The 27,251-nt window shown below is 40.8% G+C and overlaps 1 protein-coding gene and 1 long non-coding RNA gene across 2 annotated transcripts in view; one reads left to right on the forward strand and one right to left on the reverse strand.

Moving 5' to 3' along the window:
* ctnna2 (catenin (cadherin-associated protein), alpha 2) overlaps positions 1 to 27,251 on the reverse strand; it is a 258,023-nt gene that overhangs the window by 225,765 nt on the left and 5,007 nt on the right. Inside the window, exon 2 of the mRNA XM_076045078.1 lies at positions 16,632 to 16,738. Within this exon, the coding sequence (XP_075901193.1) occupies positions 16,632 to 16,733 (102 nt within the window). The 5' untranslated portion in view covers positions 16,734 to 16,738. The remainder of the gene's footprint in view (positions 1 to 16,631; positions 16,739 to 27,251) is intronic.
* LOC142900744 (uncharacterized) overlaps positions 1 to 27,251 on the forward strand; it is a 289,985-nt gene that overhangs the window by 204,989 nt on the left and 57,745 nt on the right. The window lies entirely within an intron of this gene.

Consider the following 27,251-nt stretch of genomic DNA (forward strand, 5'->3'; position numbering starts at 1 on the left):
AATGCACCTTAAATACACAATGACCTTTACATGTTAACTTATTTCATCTTCTCAAAACTTTTGTATGCACATGTCCAGTTTTTCTCCAACGAGGTGATTAACCATGAAAATCTCAAAAACAAGTGTCTGATCCCTGAATCGACCACTAGGTGGTCTGGTTCAGTGAGAGTTTACGTTTAGAAACTCCTCTTCATTGTGCTCTTCGTATTTTGGCATCCGACCAAAAGTTGGTTAAAAATGTATTTATACACTATTCTTCGATTGATTTACACTGTAACTCAACATCATATAGATCACACAATTGGGACTTAAAGATAGATAATCTGATAATAAGATATTTTAAAACTTAACTAAAGCCACAAAAAAAGGAAAGGCAGTTGTACTCATCCATAAACTAGCAAAAAACATCAATGTTGCTTCCTTGTCTTGCAAAAACCTTCCAGACAAACAACAAAAGTTTCTGTGAGACCGATGCCCCCCAGACATTGAGTAAAACTTTGGTTTGACTTCATGTTTTCAAGCTGTGCCATCGGAGTCTCTTTGTGCAAAAAGTATGTTCACAATCTGGCGCTACGGTGCCACAACTGCACGGGAGCAGAATTGGTCAGATTTGGATTCTGATATCTTCCTCATCCATCTTGCCAACTTCCAATCGACAGCATTTATAATCAGTCTCAAAATATCGGCGGAGCCCATAAACCAATAAGCCTCCTGCATAGTGATAACGAGGCCCGAGGGACAAAAAACGAAGAGACAACTCCAAACTGCACTGAACATTTCAGAGGAAGAAGAAGCTTCACGTATACACGTTGTAGACAATGTCTGCTGCTAAAATAAAAAAGACCAACGTGAACATTTTATTACAAAATGACCGTTAAAACTTGGACACAAAAGGGGAGTTGAGAAAAAACTTTTTTCTCAAAAGAAAACATGTTTGACTTTACTCCTGATTTCCCCAATGTGGCTGATGTTGCCTGTGTGCACCAATAAAAAGGCTTGGGCTTATGAACAAATAACTGTCCCACTTGAATATGATAGACAGATATAACTTCGATATAAGACAAGTAGATGACCCTCCGGACTGCCCATACAAAGCTTCCGATGTGAGGTTACGTGAGATAAATCCAACTGTTACTATGATTAGACAGCTGAATATACCCAATGCTCTTTTTTTAGGCAAAAGGGGATAAGAGCAAACCTGTGTCATGTCCAGGCTACATTGCTTAGGGCCACCCAGGCAGGAGTAAAAACTTTAAAGATGTATGGACCTAGAAATAGAAGCACTGGTATGGTATGACGAAGGAAAACCTTGTCATAATTCAATGACCTTATATTTTGATGCCTGCCCTGACAAGCAAGGCCGGTGTACCTGTTCAGCCTCAGCCCCGCCCATGACAGGAGAAGTCCTCATTGTGAAGTTCATGCCCTGTGCAATCAGTTCAATCTGAGTCTGGTGAATCGATAACTCATCGTTATATTTACACATGACAGCACACACCTGCAAGGACAAACTCCCTGAGGTACATGCAGTCACAGTGCTAGTTGTACCGGCATACCAAGTGGTAGATAAAATGAGCACTCTTTGTGTTTGTGAACTTAGAAGAGTGTAATTTCTGCCACAATGCTTCAGTTAAATTGTGCTTAATCCTGAAAAGATTGAGGAATCGCAAATGATGCTCAAATTCTGTTTTGAGAAAAGAAATTATCCTGAAGACTATTTCTGGAAATTCTATAGTTAAATTTCCCTGTGAAATTTATGAAAGCTCATTTTGTTACAAATGAACTAGCTTTGATTTGTATGTTGTCAGTGCAAATAATGTGTTTCATTATAAAAGTTTATGTTGTCTAGTAATGATAACTGGGATGGGTGCTGAGAGGTTTATGTCTCTACTAAAAGGTAATGCCAGAACAATCGATGAAAACCACGTCACATAGAGAACATGTCAGCTGATCATTATCAGGACTGCTTGCCACATGAAAGCAATTGAAACTTTAATTTGAAGGGGGTGGCTATTGAATGGAAATATAGATTGAGCATGGAGTCATGTATTGGCATTTGTGCTTTGAATACTATATGACCAGGGTCCTCTGGGTTTATTGAATATTGAGGTTGGCTCAAAATCTTTGAGCGACAGTATTTTCATTTGCAATGTAACCTCTTAGGTGAAGGATGCTGTGCAAACTACAGTGTGTGGAACATTTAAGTTGGGGCTTTTGATGTATTTTTTAAATTGGTCCGGGCGATATCAACAGGAGCGTAGGTAAAATAAATCAAAACATAATTTATACAGCGCCCCTCTTGGCACAAATGCACAGAGTGCTTTACAGAAAGAGAATAAGATCTACAGCAAGGATGAAAATAACAGTCAGTAAGTATCAGTTGTTGGCAAAGTGTGGATATCAATGAAGGCAAAAGATAAAAATCCTTTACTTCTTACCATTACAAGGATGAAATTGTTTGAGGTTCTATAGACAGTTTGAATTAACTTTTAATTATTGCTTTTGAATAAATATTGCTCAGAATTCTTTCCTTCTTTTTTTTTTACCTTGGTCTACCTCCTGTGTCTGGATGACCTACAAATGCCATGAACAACACAGGACTGGGCACAGAGATGCGCAGAAGTGTGTGTCAGTAGTTTTCCAAAGGGATCGGGGCAATCAAGTCACAGCCTGCTGACGTTTTGTTCCGCAACAATGACTCGAAAAGCTTGATGTATATTTAATGATGTCCTCAATAACCTCACAGACGATGCTGAAGCTGATCTAATGTGTCTGCCTTAACACGCAGTGTTACGGCCGCTGCCGTTTCCGGGGTACTGTGTGTGTGCCTCTCTCTTGCTCTGTGTATGTGTGTGGGTGTACGAGTGTGGGCGTGGCTGTGAATGCGTTACCCAGATGCCGTGCACCTGGGCTGCCGAGGGCTGAACCTGCCCGAAGAATCCTCCCCACCAATCATGTGAAGGCGCCGGAAAAGAGGGAGGAAATAAAGAGGCTGGCCGACCTGCATTCGGGAGCTGGCTGTAGGCGGCCGAGCTCGTGTGCCTCAGAAACTTTGAAACGCATTTGGGTGTTAAAACTTGTTGTTTGGTTTAAGGCACGAGTTTGGTTTTAGGTTGAGCACGCAAGAGGAACTTTAGTTTATCTGCACATTTCATCCACCTTAGATCTTTTGTTAGCCTCACTAGTGATGACGTTACACCTGGTTTTATGTTACTTCCCTTTCCCCTCACAAGCTGGTTGTAACATAAATGGGGGCTCGTCCGGGATCAACTCAATAACCCCGGAGACCCGGAGGACAAAAGTTGTTTTTATAAAAAGTAAGTTGTGTGAGTGAAACGAACAAACAAAAGGGTTAGACATGGCGTCCTTTAGTTTAGCAAGTTTGTTTTACAAATCCTTCATTCGAGCAACTGGATAAATGCAGAGTGGAGGATTTGACTGCTATAGCTATACACCTCAATGTCTCTTTTGCTAAACCAATTTTGATTAAAAAAAACTTGGTCCTGGTTAAGTTGGTGGAAATGGGGTTAATTGAGTTGCCGGTGCTTCCTGAGTCGCCTGTGGGCGCACCTGGCCCTGCGGGGGTCGTTAGCCACAGACCTGAGCTTGTGGCGAAAACCGCCACCCACACTCCCGGGGAGGAGGTCGGAGGGCCTAGTGGGCGGCCCACAACTCTGTTCACTTTGCCCCGCAATGACCCTCTCTCACCTGGGAGCAGTGTCTCTCTGGGTGAAGCCAGATTAAAGGTCAGGCTAGCACGCCTCCAGATGGAGGCCCAGGAAAAAGCTGAAAGCCGACTGGCTCAGCTAAAACTGGAGATCCGGAAAATGGAGATCGAGGCAGACAAAGCAGTCCGCCTACGTCAGCTGGAGCTGGAAGCCCAGCAGAAAGAATCTCCAGCACCAGGCACGTCTGCAGCCGCAGGTATGACTCCTCCTTCCACCAGCTCAACCCGGGAATCCTTTGATATTAGCAAACACATTTTGTTAGTTCCTCCATTTAGAGACACAGAGGTTGATAGTTATTTTGCAGCATTTGAGCGTATAGCGTCTGCACTCCATTGGCCTTCTGACGTGTGGCCGCGACTACTTCAGTGCAAAATCTATGGTAAAGCACAAGTCTAACTCGACTTTCTTGTGAAAATATTTAGCTTTCCCTGCACCCATCTGGAATGACCTCTGTCCGTGAAGAGACAAAGAAGACTTCATGGAAAAAAGGACCTGAGTGTCAGAAAGTGATTGAAGCCAGTGACAAATAACCTAAATCTGCAGTGTTTTCACACTCACTGGCCACTTTATTATGTGCACCTTCCAAGTCATAGGGAGATAATGCAAGTTTGTTTATATAATATACATGTATCCAAAAATTGAACTTTGAGAAATAATCCCATTTTTCTCCCTGCTCAATTTTTTTTTTTTTTTTTTTGAAGTGCAGACTTGGCTCCAAGTGACTGTGTAAAAAGTATGAATTGATGTGTTTACCATTTTTTTTTTTTTTATCATCGCACTGAATCGTTTCATTTAAACGGCGGACTTGGTTGAACTCTTGGCTCTGTCTCAAAATAAGCATACCAATCCTGAATGTGCCATTAGTGTTTTGGGATTCAGAAGACAGCAGACTGCAGGTTTTTCACTTGATGAAGCACTGACGATTCCTTGGCCAATGATTTGTTCTGTAGGCTATTGTTCTGGCTCAAAGAAATCCTACAGATCATGAATACCCAATGAGCTGCTGCACGCTTTATGAATAGTCAAAGGATAAGGCAACCCAGGACTAAATTATCCCCCACTAGCCTATAAATATTAAGCAAAAATATGAGCCAGTGGGCAGCTCAACAAATGACCATCTGAGTCTTTGGCGGACCAAAAAAAACCTTTAGATGAAACAGAGAACATGCAATTACTGGAGAGTGCAGCAAAATCAGCCCAAGAGGCCCCTTTACCAATTCACTGCCTCCAAGGGAAGGGCTTGCGCAACCTCACTAGGTGTTCATTTTGTCCATCAGAATGCTTTGGGCATTTGGTGAACACTGTTTTGTTCTGCTCTCAGGAAACAACTTTCATTCTGCCCAAGTGTAATCCCCATCCAGTCTGCTCTTCCCACAGCTACCTGTAGAGCAGGTCTTTATTTTTAATGCACCTCCTTGTTCCTAGTTATCTTCCAAAAGCAAGGAAAGGTGTTTAAAATAGGGGAAAAAATGTCTACATATCAGCTTGTGATCCATAATAACAAGGTTTTGTCCTGACGACACGCCCTAACGTGCTGGGGGATCTGGCCAGAGGAAACTTTACATCTGTGAAATCAAAGACTAAAACTAAATACTTAATAAATATGTGTACAAAAGCGCAGGTATGTGACAGAGTAGGTAAATGATAAAATGCAGCACACCTAAAATGGTCTTGTAACTGCATCTGCAAGAACAGGCAGGCAGTTTCCTTAAAGAAGGCAGTTGATGAAGAGGAGAATAATGTTTTGTGAGGTTGTAAATAGCTGTGCAAGTGTCAAGCTAGGCAAGTGAACACAACAAAAGGTTATTTTCCTTGCATTGATACAATAAATCACCATTGTTTAGGGTTAAGATTGGGTTCAAGTTAGAAGGACAAGTACATGTGAGCTGACTCAAGAAGTTCAACAGAGAAGACACAGAAGGAATTAATTGTAAGGATTTAGATACTCAGGAAGTACTGAGCCAATACTACAATAGGCTTGAAAACTGGGCAAAACAAACATCTCCAGGAGGGGCTCGCCTTGCGCTGAGGAAGAGACAGCGTGTCAGGTTAAACCACATTAGTAAGAGGTGTTTTTTTTAGACACCTTTGCTTTCGTCTTATGTTACTCCAAGCGTGAGAGTTTAATCACTGCCACCTTTCCAGCGGCGCCACTGATGACAAACAGCCGAGCTGTTCAACTTCTGCAACACGTTTGGCAGCGATGTGCTTCAACCCTGCATTTTCTTTTGAGAAGACAGCAACATGACGGGATCCCAAAATAACACAGGTAACAAGTATTATTTAAAGGATCACTATGATCTTTCTGAAAAAAATAAAATAACATGAGAAAAAGTACATGTAGGAAAGTTTTGTGTTTTTTTTTTCTAATACAACTTCCCCAAGTTCCAAGGTGTAAAGAGGATGAAAAAAGTTGTGACGCTGTGAAAAACTCACCAGAAACACTTTCAGCATGGAGGGCAATGTATTCACCCAAGGTGTAGAATTTAGCAGTCATTCAAAAACATATGAAACGTGTTGCGGGGGTATTATGACATTTGTGCAAAAGTATAAAATTATAAAAAATGCAACATTCTGTGTCAAGGAAAAAGGGTTCCACTATTTTCCACAAGCCAGCAATTGGTAGCCAAACATATTCTGTATATTTCGACTTGGGTTATTTCCATATGCATCCAAGTTATCTCTACACATTCAAAGACCCCCAACATCAGAACCTTTGCACTTCATAGCGTTTCTCATCAATTAACTGGGCGGACGCAACTGTCCACCAGAGACTAATTTGTATGACTTTAACAGACAATTTTTCATCACATTTTTCCTTTTATAATGATACTGCTTCGCTAAAGGAGCTGAGTCTATATGTTTTAAATATTCAAAAATTAAGATATGTTGTAAACCCTAAATGTGTTTATTCTCCTTTTGGCATGGGGGAAAAAAAGGTGTACAAACCACATGCAGGCAGCTGCCAGCAGTGAATGTGGCTAATGAGTCAGCCTCCTCCCTTTAGAGTATTTCCACATGTTCCCTAATGATTGACTGAGCAAGCAAGGGGAACCAATGGAAAAAGAAGACATCAATACACTGTAACATACTGTACGGTAGAAGAGATATGTATATAAAAGGGCCACAGAGGCACAATTAGAACTGATACAGAAAAAAAATTTGCCCTGCTCCTCCGAAGTAGTCTCTGTAGGTGGATGTAATGCAGAAAAGAGAACATCTCCATACCATAAATTGACTTTATTTTCCATTTGTGATGGATGGCTGGTAAAACTTATTAAGATGATTCTTAAGGGTGCAGTGTATACTGTATATACCCTTTTGAATTTCAATGAAATTCCCCAGTTAGGCTTTGGGTTTGTATAACTGTCCATAATGAATTGCAGATATTAAACATTGAAATTGCACAGGAAGTGGGTATAACCCAGAGAACTGAATGTTGTCATGACAATCTGATTCAGTGTCAGTCAATTTGATGTCCATTAGAGTGCAGAATGGTAGGTAAGCTGCTTGTTGACAAAGACAAAGCTGGAAGGTTGTTGTAGTTGAGGCAACGTCTTTTGTTTGAAGAAGGGACTTAATCACATAGTACGAGCAATTTTTTCACTCATTCCAAAGCAAAACATGGAAGGCACCCACATTTAGTGCTTCGGAGATCATTAACTCGTGTAACATGGTGGTAAATTACATCATTAAATCACTATTTAACCGTGGTGTGTCCACTATGCAGGATTTTGTCATTAGCTGTGTTTCACACTCAATAATGAGATGAGTGTTAGTTTAAAAAATAAATAAATAAATAATTTTATTCATACTGCGACCCCCACACTCCTTGTTACTGCACTGTTGTACATTTTTCAAGCACACGGTTCAGATACAAGTTTAACGAGGATTAACTTGGGCAACTTTGCAAGAACATCCGGACTGCTGGGTGATTTTCAGATCCGGTCTATTCAACATGAGGAGACTGTTTAATCTCATCTTTAAGCTCAGATAGGAAACAGTTAACGGGCAATATTTGAGTGATTACGCTGCAGCAATGGTGGGCTTAACTTTTCCCTCAGGCCTGATGAGTCGGTGTGCCTTGCCCTCCCTGTTTTTTTTTTCTTTTTTTTAACAGCTGATCGATAACATTAAAGGCCATACGGTTTCTCCTCTCCAGAGCTTTGGCCAGTAGAATCGCCACTCAGTAGTAAATCCCAGTGGCTCTGCGCAGCCATTCAATTTTCCGCCCTCAACCTCCACAACTTGCATCCGACGAATGAGTGATGCTCTGTTACTCCTGAACATTAGCGCAGGGCGCGTGCATGTGCGTGCAAATGCGGCCAGGCTGCAAACATGCGGGATCACGCACACTTGTACACAGCCTCCTCTGAGACCTTGGTGATATATATATATACATATATATATTACATTCCCTTAAATAATGAACGAAGCCATTTGTGCCCATGTGTGAAGTTCACAGTGTGTGTTAAACCTCGGGGGACAAATGAGGGGGTGTTCTTTATTCTTCACTTGGCTGTGAGAGGAACAATAGTTGAAAGTAGTTTGCGCAAAGTGACTGTGTGGATAATAGTTTTGCATGGAAATCGCAACAGGACAAAATCTTGCAAAAAAAAACCAAACATTTTCTCTGCGCAATACACCCCCTTGTTTAAAAAATCAATCAACATTGAAGGGGCATCCATACCAGTTTTGTTTGGCATCGTCCAAACCTGAGCATTTAACCTACTGGTGTGGTGCATCTGGGCTGAATAGAATGCAGTCAGATTCAGGCCACGGTTTAAAAGCTATTTGTACCAATTGCAGAAATTACACACAATTTCCTGTGTTGGAGGTGGAAATTGAAATGAGGAAGTCAAGGCTAACACAATAAGGTTGCAGGACAGTACCGTCAAGTCATGACAAACAAAGATACCATTTCCTGTACAACCCTCATCTTTTTTTTCTCAAGAAATGGATGTGTGGTTATATTGACTGCTGAGTCTGCCCCCACTCACTGAAGATCAGCTCAGAATGCGCCGTTGTGTAGGCTATTAAATGAATTGTAAAAGATTAATTTTATCCAACTAACTGCGAACAAAGGCAGCCCATTTGTTAGTCAAGTTTATATTTATTTAATGATAGTTTCTTTAAAACATATTTCAGTTACTAGGAATGCAGGTGATCAGTGAGCTTTGAATATAAAATACACAATAAGATAACCTTGCTGCATTAATAGGTATTAATACATGGCAAATATTTTTTGCCACTCTTGCTCTGTTATTGCCTTCTAGTGAGGAAAGGGAATAGTTCGGGAACTGGTAAGCATCGTGACAATTACACCAGTGGCTTGAAGCAACTTGCAGCTTGATTTTACCAGAAACTGCTCTTTATTTCCCATCTCACGTTAACAATAGCAATGCCAAACACAGAGCTCAGTACTCCAGCGACAGCTTAATGGAGTTTACATGGACAGAATGTGAAGCGATAACATTCTCAGTCATGAAGCTCGCTGACCGGCAACAATGTCCCCATAAAACCAACTGATAACCTTAAAGGAGAACATTGCATACATGCCTTAAGCGACAAATGTGTGTGAGTACAGTTCTTCTACATGTTTATGCTTTCCAAAAGAATAAGGTTTATCCCACTACCTGCATTTGTGTAATACTATTTTAGACTCTTGACCCATAGCCTATCTGATATTTTATACTGGAATTATCATACGCTGGAGAAGTTTTTAATCATCAGAAAAAGCGCCCGAATGAACTGTTTAAAACTCTTTGCTCACAAAATAAATTTATTTTGTCTTTACCTATAAAAAAAAAAAGAAATACTCTACCCACTCAGTGTTCGGGGTTAAAGAACAGTTTCTTAGTTGCTAAAAGTCCAGCGTTACGGCTGCTCTCTCCAGCGAAAGGTGCAGCAATGCTACAGAAAAATGTTTAAATATTTCTGCATTGCAGGTAATATTGGTTAAAATTTTTTTTTAAGTAAATCCAGTTGGAACAAAGTGCATCAGAGGCCAAAAATCAATTGCGCTTGTCTAATTGAATCATCCTTTCAGGGGTGTTGGGAATCAATAGCTCTCGTACCAGCAAAATGGAATTCTTATCCTTGTCAGTTCACGCTTCCGTAATATATTGAGTGGCTTATGGAGAGCTCGGTCACAGTCACCTGAAGCCTGTGTTGAACAATAATGATACAAATGTGGCTGTCGATCCACTGAAGCTCGAAATACAAATTCCATACACACGCATCTGCACTTCACATCTGCTCTGATCAAAACTGATCTGATCTAAACTCATCTACCTTTGCATTTATTGTGGTGCTATTTGTGCAACAAATGGGGTTATTTCCACTATGGTACATTAATGTGAAACTGACCTCTAATCTTTTCAGGGAAGTAATGAATTCATCTTTTTCAGTATTTTTCTAATGTTTGATTTTCAAATTCAATCAAACTCATCTATTCTATGTTTGAAATGATTACTTAACCAGCATGACTTCTAAAACACTTGCTTGGATAGTTCAATATCCAAATTAGTTTTGTTTATTAATGCAGCACATTTCCGTTTTGCATTTCATGCCCCCAGTTAAGTGAAGATGCAAGATTTCACCATGTACAAAACAAGTCAGTAAGTAGTTTCACTTGCTCTTTTCATGTAGACACATTTTAGAGACCTTTATGTTTTTTAGTCAGAGTATTGGAATATCAGCTTGGTTTTCGGGAGAACTTGTGAGAAGGAAAAGTGAAGAAAATAAACAAACTGATTTGGATGCCAAGGGGCAGTGCTGCACAATGAGCAGTCCACAGAGGGGAAATATACAGCGTAAGTGAGCGTCTAAAAAGTGCATCTCTGCAAAAACAATAACATTTTAGCATCAATAATCAATAAAGTGAACTCATTTTTTTTAGGTCTCCTTTTCAGAGGAGAAAGAAAATATATGTATATATTTATTTCAATGTTCTATTTTAATGTTATGCCTTAAGGTTTACCATTACCCATAAAAGCAACCGCAGAAGAAATGCCTTTAGAAATGGAGTTCACTTCAAAGACAAAACACATAAAAGCTTTCTCAAATCTCAACCTCCAAAAGCTTCAAGCATCATGAGGAAAAAATAAATCAGAACAGCATCTAGAAAACACAAAGCCTCAAGTCCTTGTCCATGTACATGCATGTGGACTTTGGATGGCAAGGCAGTGGGGAAAAGTAGGGCTTAAGTGACTTTTTACGGAAACTGACCGACTTTAAGTAAACATAACTAAATCAACCCAATTGTGTTATTACAACTTGTTAATCCTCAACTCTGATGTGATCTTATTATGCCAAATTCAAATCACATCAAAACCACATTAACGGCTCTCATTCATTGTTCAAATTTCCTGTCGTTACATCACAAATTTAGGATTCTTAACGATCATTTAGAGGAGGGTCAACAATTTAATAATGGCACTGCTGTTTTAATCAAACCTGTGAATTTCAACCAGCAAACACTAACGAACGTAAGCCATTCAAAAATGATAAAGCCGCTGTGTTTTGGTGGCAGTATCCATTAACGGATTTGTGCCTGGTGTAGGCAAACGAAGAAAGTGAGGGAAAGAGTTGGCAGCCAACATCTGCGGATGGCCGCTGCAAGGAACCCTGGGGCCAGCCATATGCTGACATAGCATGGTGTCAAAACATACAGCCTCAAGACAGATGAGAGTGTGTTTAACAAGGTCCAGCACTGACCCAAAGGCTCTGTCGAACACATTTGAAAAAGGCAGTGAGTTTAAGGGGGCACCCAGCTGTCCACCTTATCAAACCACCCTATTCTGTCGCCTTCACCTGGTCATTAGTCAAATTGTGCGGTGTGGCCGTGTCAGACCCGACAAGACACATTAAGAAAACCCCACAAAGTGCATGATTACCTGATCCAGTATTAAAAGTCTGCACCAAAACTATAGAAGGTCTATGCAACGTAAGATGATGGCCACACGGCAGTACTGTGAATAGAAGAAGAGGGATTTTGCCTCCAGCCAATAGAAGGCTTAGACTGACAGCTTCTGTTTCAAAACAATGACGTCAGCAGAAGCAGAGATGGCCTCAGAGCCGAAAATGCACTCAAACTTTCCCATTAGCTTCCTCAATATCTTCAGACAGAAAATTATAAAAACCTTTCAGGTTTCGTCCTTGTGGTTAAAAAAAAAAAAATACTCCACAAAATATCATGTTTTAATGGTTGATATTCAAAGATGAATTAGAGTTACTTGAAGATTTTTTTCTTCTCGTTTTGTGACTTTGTGTACTGACTCTTAAGTGACATAAACCATCTTTTTATATTTCTGTATTTCTTGAAAACCTAGCTAGCTAGTAATTGTAGTTAGAAAAATATAAACAGAAAAAGTTGCCATGTTTCATTTTTATTTCTCAAGTGAATATTGATTCTTCTGAAAGAAAATTGTTGTTGGTGCCGTTGTTACATTAAACACAACAGTATGTCTGATTTCAGAAAGTTTTTAGTGATATTTCTCAAAATCGTGAAAAGTTTCCGGAACATCGCGCCATTGGGCATCGCCATTCAAGCCCTCATTCAATGAGACTCAGACCAGCTAGAAAACAGGGAGGAGAATTTCACTTCTCCAAATCCACTTTGCCTGACTAGTCATGACTCATTTCATACGATGAATAAAAAATGTCACAATGCTGATGCTTCTCAAATGTGTTTGCTGAGAGATTGCGGCTCTTTGGTTTCCACAGACAAACAGGAAAGTGAGGCATCCAGTTTTCCCTCCAAAAGTGTGTGTTTTAGGGCCAGGCTCTCTCCTTTGCTGCTCGCTTAATGGATTATGACAGTGATGCAGCGTGAAGCCTTAATCCCCTTTCCGCCGTCGTCTGCCCTCCCTTTATGTTAAGCCCTTTCAGTAGAACGTGTGCGTGTGTGTGTTTGCTTGTGTACGTGCATGTGTGTAAGCGTGTCATGTGTCAAAAGACGCTGGACTCTGATGATATCAAAATAAACGTCTGTTCACTGCGGGTTCTCTGCTGATGCTACTGCTCATCATTTATTAGTTTGTGTTGACCATCATGTTTGCGGCCAAGGAAACCAGAGCATAGTCGCTGTGGAAAATGACGTTAAGCGTCATATCACAAAACTCTCAGTGCATAGAGAGAGAATAACACTTCTTAATAATGAGTAACTGAGAAAACAGACCTGTATCAGCTTGGCCCGAAACAGAAACAGCCATCTGTGTAAAGATGCTGAGGCAGGCATCAAAGAGAAACTATTTATCAAAGGAGCAGGTCCTGCTGATTAAGACGACCGAGCACTTACCATGAACGAATCCATGTCATAGCTTGAAAAGCAACCATGTGGATCAAAGGCCTCTGGAGAAAGACTCCACAACTAGGACGTGGTTACACGGGTCTCTCGCTCTGCTCTAGCAAACTGGACAGTCGGTGCAGCGGGTAGGCTCTTCCCTGCACGCCATGGAGGCAGAATGTGATGTCAACCAGCGACGTCCCAAAGGTGGAAATCCCGTCCAAGTAGAATTAGGACAGAGAGTTCATGGGGGGTAAATCCACTTTATTCTGTGAGCAAGTCGTACTTGCGTTTTAAGCCAGCAAAAGGGAAAACTTTTCCTTTCAGATATGCAAGTTGCCAAGCAAAAGCTGTTTTTATTTCTATTTTTAAAGTAAGCATACAATAATTTAATGATTTATAGTTTTGTATGTGAGGAAACGAGAAAGAAAAAAAACAGCTTTGGAAACTGGCAGACATAGAATTTAGATGTCCAAATGCACCAATTTGTCACTGTGTCGCTGCATTTTGCCAAATCATGTCAGCACCGCAGATGATTTAAGTGATTAGTGAACGAGTATGCCTGTGTCTTGGCGAGATTAAAAACAGAAAATTAAAGTAGATCTATAAATGCACACACTGGCAACTCACAGAAGTTTCAGCAGCAATTTAACACAAGTAAAAGTAAAACCTCCCCGTACGGGGAGAGAAAAACAAAGTCTGTCCTAAAGTTGTCCCACTCCTCTTCCTCACTGGAAGAACTGAGTTTGTTACCCTGGAGGGCACCAAATTCAAACACACACAATTGTACCCATGGGGTCCCTCAAGGATCAGTGTTCGGTCCAAACCTTTTTGTCCCTTACAACCCCAACCCCAACCTCTTGGCCACATCACCTGGAAGCACAAATTTTCTATTCACTGCTATGCTGACGACACTAAACTTTACATTGAGACTGGTTCACCTCCCACGTCACTACACGATCAAGATCTGCATTTTCTATCCACCTCCAACTACAACTGAATTTTTCGCCGCCGGACTTAATCTCACTCAAAATCTCAAAAAGAACCATCTGCTCAGAAGACAAACAGAATCTTCAACCCCGCACAACAAAGCTCGATATGATGGCAAATTGGTCACTTCAGTGTGCTCAATTCGAAGGAAGAAATCATTTTCAGAATTAAGAAAAAGCCTAAAGCCAGACGTGCATAATTTGTTACTTGTCACTTGACAGAGGAATCTTTCCCCCCCCCTCAACCTGAAATAAAGCAATTACCATCCTGTCACTCTGATGGGCACTTATTAGACACACACACACACACACACACACACACACACACACACACACACACACACACACAGACACAAACTAATAGGACCGTCATGGGCCCGTGCAGACCAGAATCACCTGCACTAGTCACTGTCCCTGAACAAGAAAAAAAAAATGCATTATTACTTAAATTAATCACAACTCATGTAAGAAAATATGCAAATGCATTTATTGTTTGACTTGCTATGAGTGTTGAATCCGTCATTCACTTATAACGCGACTGCTGAAACAAGTTAAAGGAAGCCTCTGAAACATGCAGTAATTGACCCTGTCCCTTTATTGGTCCCTAAGCAGGTTTCCATCAGCCAGAAAACAAATACAAATTGTCAATTTTTAGATTCCTAAAAATGTGCTAAAAATGTTGCAACACTTGTAAAGGGAACCCACTTACTGTCCGAATCCAAAAGTGTTTTAGCTATGTAGCCACAATCAATCTCTTATGCAGTGGCAGAAGGAACAAGCACCACCAAACAATGACGTAAGCTGAGAGAACACAAAGAGATGCAATTTCATAAATGCAAAGAGGGAATGTTCTCACTGAGGCAATTTATGGGCCGTCTCTGATATTAGTCCAGACTGGGTTGGTGGAGTCAGGGCCAGCAATGAAAAAAGAAGGAAAACAAGACCAAGACCAAAGGGATATGCACACACAAACACACAACACCGCATCTCCTGTAAAGACAAGAGATGGTTGTGATGTCGTGGAAATCACAGCAGAACACTCCGACCAGCCCGTCTGCCTCCAACAGCCAGGCATCCTCCTCATTCTGATGTTCACTTTGAACTTCTGCGACTCATCTTTACCACGTCCACATGGCTGAATGCGCTGAGTTGCTGCCACGTGACTGACTAATTAATTATAAGTAATCTGAGTTCACAAGAAACTGAACATTGCACTTCATAAAGTGGCCAGTGAGTCTAAATACATGTAATGCACAGGTGGCATTTTCCAAGAAGCAAACAAAATTACAACACGCCAAATCTAAACGACTGTTTTTCATTACAGCAGGCACAGTAGGCTCTGAGTTTGTGTCCACCATCTGTGTAGCTTGGAAGCCAAACAAAGTCAGTGGCGACGGGCCAAAGTGCTTGGCACGAACCCAAATCAGTTTAACGTCTTTGTAGCAGAGGAGCTGCAAAAGTCAAACACATTCTGAACTGAGGCTACAATGCAACAAGTGATTTTCAGTGGTACATCATCAGCTTAACCACAAGAAAACGCTCATGATTGCAGACAAACCAATAACAAAAAAATATTTTAAGTAGCTTGGAAGTGAAAATACAAGCGTTTAGGCTTTACACGATCACGATTTTTGTGCCGATCACCGATCAGTGAGTTTAAATAAACCGATCACCGATCCGATCAGGTGAGGAGCAATATTTAAATTACTTGTTTACGTTCACCCCTTGCCTTCACACTTTCCCGACTATACGGACGAGCACTGTCGAAAGTTGTTTGCTTTAGCATCCGTTTTGGAGTTTGCTTTTGTTTTTCTTTCTCCGCGCTGCGTTTCTTGAACTCGACATGCTCCTCCATGTGAATCTTTTCCAAGTGCCTGATTAAATTTGTTGTGTCGAAATTTTTTGCCGACGTTCCCCCACGAGGTACTGTAGCGTTGCATATATTGCAGATAGCTTGTGCTATGTCTGTTTCTCTCACTTTGAAAAACTTCCACACCTCCGACGTGTGTTTGTGTCGCCCATGGATGTTGCTGTCGTGAAGATTCAAAGAAACTTTATTATCTGTCACATAGCGACAGTACTCAAAACAGGAAGAGGCACGAAGACGAAAATGAAGTTTTTTTGAATCATGAATCATTAGCTCTCGGATACAAACAAATAAACATGTCGATGCTGTGGAACTACTTTGGAGTAAATGAGACAGATGAAAAAAGTTTCAACACGACCATGATTTCATAGATCGGATCGGTGATTTATGACATGACGCCCGATCACGAACGTTTCAAAAAATGCCAAATATCGGCCGATCCGATATAGCCGATATGATCGGTGTAAAGCCTACAGGCTTTTGACCAGTGTAATGTCAGATCACAACACCATCAAAAATGAGACTGGGCACTGCTGGCACAACCACTGTTTTCAGCCACCTTTGATTTTTCCATTCAACAAAGTTCCTGGCGGCCTAACACGACCCCGCTGCGGGTAACACATAACGTGTTGACCAAACTTTGATGGCTTGTTGGGCTTACGTGGATGACAGTGCTTTCCACAGACTGCCCTGTTACAAAACCTCTGCTGCCGACGGAGGAGAATAAAAAAAAAGAGACTGCATGTCAGCTGAAATACCTGCGTGACCAGGGGCTCCAGAAGCCTCTCCACAGTGAGGGTGCGAATTTCAAGACTCTTGGGGTCCCATTTCAACAGGATGGGGGAGGTGGCGGTAGTCATGGTCTCTGTTGGGTGGAGAGAAAAAAAGAGTCACTGGTTAGAGGGACATTTGCTTTAAACACACTTATTACATCTCATTTAGAAGTTTGTTTGTTTTTCTGGGGGGTTCAGGGCGATGAAGAAGACTCATCATGAGGGTCAGGTCACTGCAAGTGGAAGCACATGACAGACTCGAAGGCTCAGGGTTCATCATTTCACGCATTCCACATTTCTCTTCATAAACCGATTTCATAAGAAAACATAAATGTTTTATTTTCATTTTAAATTCCACATAAAATAAGAAAAGTCTGAATGTAGCCCTGATGTGTGTGTGTGTGTGTGTGTGTGTGTGTGTGTGTGTGTGTGTGTGTGTGTGTGTGTGTGTGTTTTCCCTGTAAGTCAGAGGCAGTTTACAAATCTTCTCTCTCCAAAGGTAAGACTGTGTGAGTCAGGATTGTGGGTAAGTGTTAAGCTTTGTGCTCAGTAGTTGTCATCAAGTCGGAGTTTAAAGAGTAAAAAAACATCAGCAGAAGTCCTGTAGCAGTTCTGCCCTCGTATTTTGCAGCACTTGTCTGCATTTTGGGAGGCAGCTAAACTAGAAGTCACATAAATAAGAGCTAGGCTCCTGAGATAATGATTCTCTCTGCAATACTGGTCTCTGTGCTCAATAGTTATTTTTCCAGGATCAACTCTTAACTTTCAATATATATTTTGAGCTGTTTTTTGTGGTGGTTTGTTTTAATTTTGGATTTAAAAAAAACAACTGAACTCAGTTGGGCTATATTAGGTAAATATAAGAGCTAAACAGCTGGCATCAGTGCAGCAGTCTCTTCTATTGTGGGATGTGTTTCCACAGTAAGCAATTTCAGAATGGGCCAGCTGGGACAGACCCAATGCTGCCAATGCGAATGAGGCAAAAGGGAATAAAGAACGAGAATAATCATGACAGATCTAGGCCTAAGGACCATAATACGACACACAAAAGGTTAAGATGGATGAACAGTATGAAATCCAGAGGACTGGCACGAGGGAGACAAATGCAAGAACCAAAAAAAAGCAGATTGGGAAAGTTTTAAGCCATCGTTTCTGCTTGCGTCATGACAGGTTTTTTTTTTGGGGGGGGGGGGTTGCCGCTCACCCGTAAAGCGTGGAAAGGAAGAATGAATCAAGCTCCTGGCTCCTGTCCAACAATCAATAGCAAAATCCTACCAGAGTGATGCGTGTAACTCCAAACAGGCCAAACGGTGCGAGGAACTCCTCACTGCGGACTCAACGCGGTCATGTGACGGCAGATAGCCCGTTCACGTTGACCCTGCACCTAGGAACGCTTCTTTTTATTAGGAACCAGTTTGTGAATTTAGTGCTCCTTTCCATATTGACAGCCCGTCTTATTTTTTGGGGCCAACAATTTTTGACGGCTTCCGCTGGCTGAATGATAGAATGCAGGTTTCTGGCGATTCCGTATTTTCATCCTTTTATAAAACCATGAGCTCCAAGCATTGATTGATTGATTCATTTTTTATTCCGAACAGCTTCTGTGCACATCAACAAAACAATTTATGCAAAATATCAAAAACAACAACAACAAAAAGAAATAGTCACAGAAACAGCCAAGAAATAATAATCATAATAAATAATTTTGACACATATAGCATATTCCAAAAGGAGTGAGACGAAGCAAAACTTATTAAATCTCACCCCCTTTCCCTCAGGTAAAAAAAAGTAAATCAGTGCAAAGTTGTGCAACAATAAGGACAAGTTAACTAATCATTCATACTGAGAAAAAAAGAAAAAGAAACACAACCAATCTGATTGAATTAATAACATTGACTATTGTGTAATGATGAAAATAATAAGCATCTTTATATACAGCCAATGATTTGATCATCATGTGAATTTTATTGCCTTAATTATGAACATGCTGTAGTGAAAATAGAAACGTATCAAGTTCAAATATGATAATTTGTGCAGTTATGATGTTGGGCTTATCTTTGAAGAAATTAACTTTGTGCAGAATTGATTATTGGAATATGACCCATTTTGGCATGTTAATTAGGTTCTTCTTGGGTTGAGACGCTGCATGATTCAACACTTGTTAAGCACAGCAGATGATGCCATGTGTTTATCGTGACATCAAAAACACTGAACAATTCTATTTTTTATTTTCTCCATGTTTTATACGTTGGTGGTTCTTGGCAAAATAATGCCATGTTCCACTCAATTGTATGACATGATGATTGTATGTTGGTAAAAAAAAAAAACTGTTTACTGTCTTCAGCTTGATGTATTGTGGTAATGCCCACATAATTTGCCCCAGAAAGTTCTACAAAGCATTTCCTTTTAGGTCTGACATTTGAGACAGGATAATGCAGTTCAGGCAGCTTAGAATAACATGGTTATGATGGAGAAAAATGGGCCATCTGCAATGCTTTTCAGCAAGGACTGCACAGGGATTTGCATAAACATCCTGTTTTTTCTCTGAGTGACAAAGATGTATATGAATAAAATGTCTATTCAGTTCTATATATTGAATGAAAGGATGTGTTAGCAGTATTCTAGTTTAGGTTTGTAGACCTGACCCAATGGGGGTACATGTAGCAGAAGGTAAGTATCAAACGTCAAGGAAACTTGAGGGGACAAAGTGCAAGCTTTGGTTTGGAGTGAACTTTTTTTTTTTACCTACCAGTTAATTGTATTAAAAGAAACACAAAAAACTGTCTAGATGCTTTGAGGAAACACATTTTCCCCTTGTTAAGCAAACACCAGAGGTTTGCCTACATAGAGAGGTTAGTGCCTATGCTGACATGCTGCAGGCGTGTCAACAAACTCCTCATATTTGTTTTCACAAAAAACAAACAAGCAAGGAAGGAAACTACACAAACAACAAGTTAGTGGTGATATTTGTAACTGCAAACAGCTTCTCACCACTACTGCAATGTAGAGGCGCTATTAGAATAGACTAAAACAGATGTACTTTATTGATCCCAAATTGGGAAACTACACTGTTGCAGCACTAAAAACAATCCAAAAAATAAACTATACAGTAATTGCAAGAAACATTCAAGCCAATTTATATATAAAAACAAAGAAACAAGACCAGATGTGCAAAAGTCAAAGCTAAAAAGCAGAGTGGTGCATCAGCCAAAGAACAAATGTGCTGGATTTATTTTTAACGAAGCTCGTAAACGAAATGCGTTGCTCGACTTTGTGCTACTTCATACGTTTGGCTATTATCTCCAGTGCAACCAAGACCAACAGAGTAATGACTGAGCAGTTTGTTGTTAGTTTTGTTGTTGTTAATGTCTGAAATGGGAGCAAGACCAAAACACTTGATGCTGATGCATTGAGTTATGTAACTCTTTTTATTATGTGACACACGAGGTGAAGCTGAACAGGAAGGACGACACAGCAAGACATACATTTCAAAACATTTTCTGCTTCTCGTCTGGGTCAAAAGGTTTCCTTAGATTTGAAATGTGGCAGGGAAATGGGAAAGGGAAATTTGGTGGAGGTTGAGCTAGTTTAAATTATTTTTTTGAGCCATAAAGGCTTTCAGTAGTCAGGAATGACACAGCCACATAAATCTATGTTAAATGTTAAATTGTGCATCTCTTGCTGTCCTGTATTTAAACTGTCCGTGGTTGTGAGCGTTAACGCTGGTTTGTTTCTCCGTGTGGTGCTGCAACAACCTGGCGACACGTCCAGGATGGAGCCCCGCCCGCCTTCACCCAAAGGTAGCCAGGATCGGCTCCAGCGCCGTCACACAAAATGGATGGACGGATTATAGAGAAAGTAAACAGGTCCCCCGAAAGCGAGTTGACAAATGTGAGATGCCAACGATCTTGAAACAAAGCGCACAGCAGCGGCTGCTCTCGCAGCCTTTACTTTGCCATGGCTGTTTTTCAGAAGCCTCTGTTCAGCTAATTTAAGATGAGTTCACCGCATGCAGCCTGTTCCTTTAAGGCAGCCCATTTGTCACCATATGGGGACGCTTCTCTCTTTTCTTCCGTGTTTTTTTCCCCTCATTCCCATTAAACAATAGAAGCGAAGGTTCCGCTTGCATCAGCTCTTAACCCTTACGGCAATAAAAGGAGAGGAAGGCCGGCAGCTTTAATCGCTGAAATCAACCTATTTTGCTGGTTCTGGGTAACTCAAGTGGTCGCATGACTGCAAAGCAAACACGAGCTTGTTTCAGAGTGAAAGTGGCACCATCTTAAAGGTCTCATGAAATATTCCCTTTCACGATTTTTCTGAACAATAATCTATGTCCACAGCCTGTCGATAAACACCCTGAGATTGAGAGTCCATCCTTTTTTTGGTTGCTCCACTAAACTGCTTGTAAAAGCACCAACTGAGACCACCTGTCAGCAGGAAGGTAAAACTGGACATTGCTGCGCCAGGCTGCAAACACGAGTGCGAGTTTGGTACGATTTATCGAGCAAAGCTGCTCCGCTGGAGGATGACGAGTGCAGCTCGGAAAATCACTTTTATTTTGAACTATTTGTTACTTAGCCTGCCTATATCTGAATCTTTAAGGGACGTCGATCTTTGGAGAGTTGTTCTAAATTTCGAAGGCTGATGCACACTAAGATGCTCTTCAGGTAAGTAGCCTTTTAGTGACTCATCATGTGCTATATAAATAAAAATGACTTGACTTGATTTAAACTCAAACTGTACTGAAGTCAATTAAAGGAATTGTGACAAAAGAACAAAATGGGATAGTTCCATTAACAGCAATGTGAAAACATATTCAAAAATACTGACGGATTCCATCAAAATAGGCCCTGCACTAGAGCCAGACAAAATAAAAGACTCTTTTGGCTGAGTGGGCGGCACCAGTGTCACCTTTCTGGCTTGAGCTGCATCAGTGTGAACTCAGAGCTGAGTCCAATTCAGAAACTCTCCCGAGGAAGCAGCAGAGCTTTTCTTTGTACAAGACCACAAGAAAGGTTCCTTTAAAAAGTGTTCCAAATGCTAGGTTTCAGCCTCTTTGCATGTTGATGTTGAAAAAAAATAACTGCACATAGAAATCTCAGTCTAGGAAAGCATTTGCTTCCACATTAAAGAAAATGACAAAGCCATATAAAGCTGTATTGCAAGTAAACACTTTTGGTCATTGCATAAGGACATTTTTCTTAACCATGTTGAGAACCGTTTTCTCTCTGTTTTAGCCTTTCGTCTTAGTTTTTTATATCTGTCACTTCAGTAATTTATTATGATAGCAGGAACTGTATTGCTAGATATATATTTGTATCTTCTTGCAACTGCATAATGCTCCTAACAAATAGCTTTGATGTGCACAGATGTAAGAGAGAGCGCGGTGCAACAGCAGCCAGTCATGCTTCGACGCCTCGGCTTCCTGTGCCACTGCCTGTCCTCTGGCCTGCAGGGGAGGCACATTCACACACAGCGTGAGGACCACAGCACAGAAACCATCCTCATGGTCATGCTGCAGTGAAACGCACATCGCGATCATTAGGAGAAGTGGTTAAGGAACTAAAATTATTCCTGATTACAATTGGATTAATTGCTGTGAACAAATAATAAATAAATAAATTGCAACTCAAAGTGTTTTCAGATCGTGAGGAAACCTTTAGTATAACTTAACTTAGAATTTTTGAATTTCTACACATTTGTACACATTTAACAATTTAGCAATGTATTCTTTTGTGTGAGTGGGGATGGTGGATGTGCACAACTTCAGAGCAACAAGATGGACTCACCAAGTTGTTGTGACAATAAAATAAAAAGTCTGATGTACTGCACTTCTTCTATTATTGTTGAGGTTTAGCTAATCTCTCATTTCATTGGATTTTGATATGTCGCACCTGACATCATTTGTGACAGCGCTTTGATAATTGACTGCAATTGGCCAAAATTGTCAGTAAGTCAAAATTAAAGGTCTTTTTTTTTTTAAATTGTCTTTTAAAGCAGAGGCCAGATACTCCTGGGTACCAGAATCCAAACAGAGATCAGAAAGGAAACGTGCATAATCAAGAAACAAGTGGCTTCTTCCTTTTCACTTCCGCCACCCATAATTATGCTGTAGAGTTAAAGTACCCCCTCCCATCACCAGCTTGCCTCTCTAACCTTCCGAGGGACACTGCTTCACCACCGCGACTAATCACAAGCAAATCAGATACACAGCAGTCAGTGTTGATGGCAGCCTGCTACTCTTCTACGTTGGTACCTGTTGAATTTTAACTTGTGTTTTGCCCTCAAACAAAAACTCCAAATGAAGATTTGTCTCGATGTGCATGTTGACAAGGATTACTTTAATACCCTGAATGTAAATGAGGTTAATACATGATAAGCATTCAGGCAGCAGGGAAATAAGGTCAAAATCAGTGCTAAAGGAAGCAGGGAATGGTATTTGATAACGCAATGAATCATTTAATAAATATAAAAATCTCTGCTCTCTCTGCTCTGCTATTAGTCTCACCGATATGTTTCACACCTTTCAGATAAAGTTTTTCAGCTACTTGAGCGACTAAATATAGTCGCATCACTAGAAAATTGGCAACATTAATCGTAATTATTTGACACTGGAATATGTGAAAAGCCAAAGTCTTAAAAGTTTGTGCCGAAAACTGTCTGCTCCGAGGAACATTTCCCAAACGCTAATCAGACACAATTCCATACACTGCTCTTAAAAGTACACACAGATGATTTCTTTTTAAAGAGTGTTAAAGAACATTGTTTCTTAAATTCAGGTGAAAGCTTGATATTTATTACAGATAAAACAAATGAGAGAAATTCCCACTGCATCGCATTACAGGCGACCTCTCTCAACGAAACACTCATGTCCAGTCATTGTCATTTGTTATTATGGAAAAGCTAGGATGCTGACACCGGACTGACCTAGATCTCAACCAGTTACACACACACACCCGTGCTCGTACACACACACACACACACACACACACACGCGCTGGCCCTCGTAGAGCAGTGGGGGACTGTCTGAAAGCATCAGGGCTCAACGTGTCACACCGCTGCTCTCCAGCCCTGCACTGTCACTTTGACCAAAATAGGCTGATCAAAGCAAAATCCTGTGCTTCAGCAGAGGTGATCCACGACTTTCTAAAAGTGTCCAAATAAAATAAAAACTGAAGTCCGCATCGAAAACTTGATGAACAGCTTGAACAAACATCTGCTAGAATCCACCCAGCACATAAAAAAATCACAATAAAAACTACCAACTTGCAGCATTTTGACAGCTGAGGATCAGCTTCCATAAATTTTACAGTGCACCACCCACACAGCCACACGCAATAATACACACATCATGGTCCACGACTTAGCAGCAAAACAAGACGAAGGCCGCTGACACAAAACTGAAAACACTAACTTAACTCTGAATAGGATGGAGACAACAATACCTATTGTTGCGGATGTGAACATGGAGGCGCAAAAACTGTCAGAACACACTGTAGAATACAGAGTAAGTGCATGCACTGAAGGCGTGGAATTGCTCAGCTGGATGCACAGTTATTGGGTCCATGGCTTAAGGATGAAGCATTCACTTTTTATATTGAAAATCTATTTTATTGTCAGGACTTTTATCACAAACTGCAATGAATAGATGCATCTGATTTAAAGAAAAATGCCATGAAAAATATGCACAACTCATCCTCTCAGCACTTAGTTCCACCCTGGAACTCAAATCCTAGAGTCACTGTAGGGCCATGTATGGATTCTCACTATGAGGAGTCCTCTAAAGGAGCCCAACAATAGGGAAGTTAATGCACCAAGGCAGAGCTCACACAATGAGTGGGAGGAGCTCGGCTGGGGCCCACCACTGGTCCCAGCAAAGCCTCATGACGGGGGTGAAAGGTAGTGGGTGCGAAAGGGATTTGAGGTCTGAATGAGGGAACCAACAGAAACTATATTAGCCACTCGGGACATTCATTTCACTCATTTGATTTAGAATGCATCAAAATAGGTAACACAATGGCAGATGGAAAAAAAAAACAGAACAATAGTGGCACAGAACTTTCCGGTAACGGGAGAATTTTGTCGTTCCATGGTCAGAGGGACAATGATTGTGCAAGCGAGAGCAACACTGGATGTTTTCATATAAATTATGTCCAGCTGGCTAGACGACATTGTCCGCTACTGTTCATTGATGCCTACACGCTGCATCTGTAAAATTCACCAGATGACTATTTCTATTGAGGCCGACGCCTCTCAGCACTGCTGAGCACAGCACAGGCTGTGTTTTAGGTTTGGGTTTGGGACAGCTGCAATCTGTCACTGGAACATGCACTACCTTGTTCAACCACCGAACATAAAGAGTCGGTGGACAGGTATATAGAGAATTGCCAGTGTGAGCTGATACCACTTTTTTCATTTTTGTATTATTCCTTTTTGAGTAGATTAAAAATGTGTTTGGTGTGTATAATTTAAAAGTACAATTTGGGGAAGTCAGTAATGGAAAGTGAAATGATGGAAAGTTTGATTTAAGACTGCAACGATTAGTCGACAGAATCGATTATGTCTACAACATAAACGTGTTCACGAAAAACAATGTAAGCGTTGAAGTGTCGTGTTGTCATTGTAAATTGACGGAATTATAAAATCACACCACAAAAATGCTCGAAAACTCCAACCCCAAGGTTCTAAAGTTCAGGAATATTTCATAAAAAATGAAGCAGTGAAACACGTGAGGTACAAACTCTGTGAAGCTCACCTAGCATTCCATGGCAGCACTCTGGCGATACGCGAACACCTCAAAAACTACAGAGTCGCTGTATTGTAACACACCGCAGAGAGGAGTTCACAGATAACGCCGAGGATAGATACTCCGTAGTTATGTTTTAAATGACATGCTTTTTTGTTAACTCATGACGCAGGTAAATTGTTTTTGTTTGTTTTTTGAAAAATCATGGAACAAGATTGCTTAGCGCACGGTAGTTCACTGAGGTTAAAGCGTACATTACGGCAGTAATTAGTGAGTTACAGCCCCTGTGAATACTATGCCGCCAGAGTACAACAGTATAACACAGGTGTGAAGATTTAAGCAACTTAGGTTAAACAGAAGTCCAAAATAGGTGGTAAAAATAAAGAAGATAATCGTGACTAATCGAAAAAAAAAAAAAAAAGAATGAATTAGTCGACAACAAAAATGATTGTTCGTTGCAGCCCTAGTTTGATTAATGTTTACATCAGCTGGGTTAGAGTGAATCAATTATGTGATGCGTCATTATGTCTAAGCCGACGGGCTGCATCGTGACAAACTAGTTTTCAGAAACACAGCGACGTTACTAGCCAAATCAAATCACTTTTTTTTTTTCCTGGGGGGAAGAGTTGGGAGCTGCGATGGGTCTGATTTAATTGCTCGTCTGTCACTTGGTAGGAATGTTTGGAGTCAACCTGGTTTATAGACAAACAGAGAGAGACAATAAAATGCAACAAGCCTAACGTTTACATGACTCCAACTACCAGAGGAACGACTCCAACCATGACAACCCCCCACCCATCCCCCGCATATGGGAGAGGCGGCGGAAAAGGCAGAATTGTTAGTTGCACATTGTCGCGTCAGCATGAATCCAACAAAGCTGTCGCCGTCAGCCGACAGCCGGCATCAGCTGTTTGTCAAACCAAGATAAAGCCACCACGAAAGAGTGAACAGTACACACTTTCATGCGAATCACGTGAAACTGATTCGTATTACTGCCGTCCCCACACACTTTTCTGAGTGGGCCTTCATAATGTGGGTCGAAAAAAGAGGAAGAACGAAACGCATCTCTTGTCTGCCGACACCGCCTTGACTTCAAACGGATTCCTTCCACTCAAGTCTGTACATTTATACAGCAATCAAGTGAAAAGTTGTGCACGTAAACAAAAATGCACTAACTTTGGCACTGTGTTGTTCACATTACTTTGAAGTCGGCCTTCACATTTACTGATAATTATTGAAGTTGGAGTCTGTAGTCTAGCTCCCCACAACCACAGTAAATAGTTTCAATACCTTAAAAGCCTAGTTTCAAAATGATTGCTTTTTATTCACTGACTTATAACAATGAGATCGACATCCCTCCTATTTAAGCCGTGCACCTGGCTAGCATAGTTGACCACAAAATAACTGGATGCCAACTTTGTACCCTCTCAAAACAACAGACTTGTCTGGTTGCCTGGCTCGGCTACGTTTCCTCCTTCTTTTTCTCAGCTTCTCCAACAATATCTTCTTCAATTTAATTGTGCCCTGTCGTTGCAAAACACACAGAGATGGGTGTGTTAGCTTCTTATAGCCAGGAAAAAATGCATTGATGTTGGCCTAAGCCCGGTTGTCGCTCAGAAAAACAGATCATTTACAGTCACAGATGTAAAAAGACAGCGGTTTTGGTGAGAGGCTTGGAAAAGTCTTTTTTGGTAGCACTCCTCCATCTGGAAACACCAAAGAGAAAATTGAACTTGCTACCTGCAAGTACACAATATGTAGCTATATAGGAAGTGACACAATCAATCCCATAGCAATTTTGAGTATTTCAACAATTTTGGTTGATGATCTGCGTTATCTGATGAATGTGTTTGTTTGCA

The sequence above is a fragment of the Nelusetta ayraudi genome, unplaced genomic scaffold (genome assembly GCF_046127955.1).
Source record: "Nelusetta ayraudi isolate G7.1 ecotype Tasmania unplaced genomic scaffold, CSIRO-AGI_Nayr_v1 ptg000004l, whole genome shotgun sequence".
NCBI classification, from domain to species: Eukaryota; Metazoa; Chordata; class Actinopteri; order Tetraodontiformes; family Monacanthidae; genus Nelusetta; species Nelusetta ayraudi.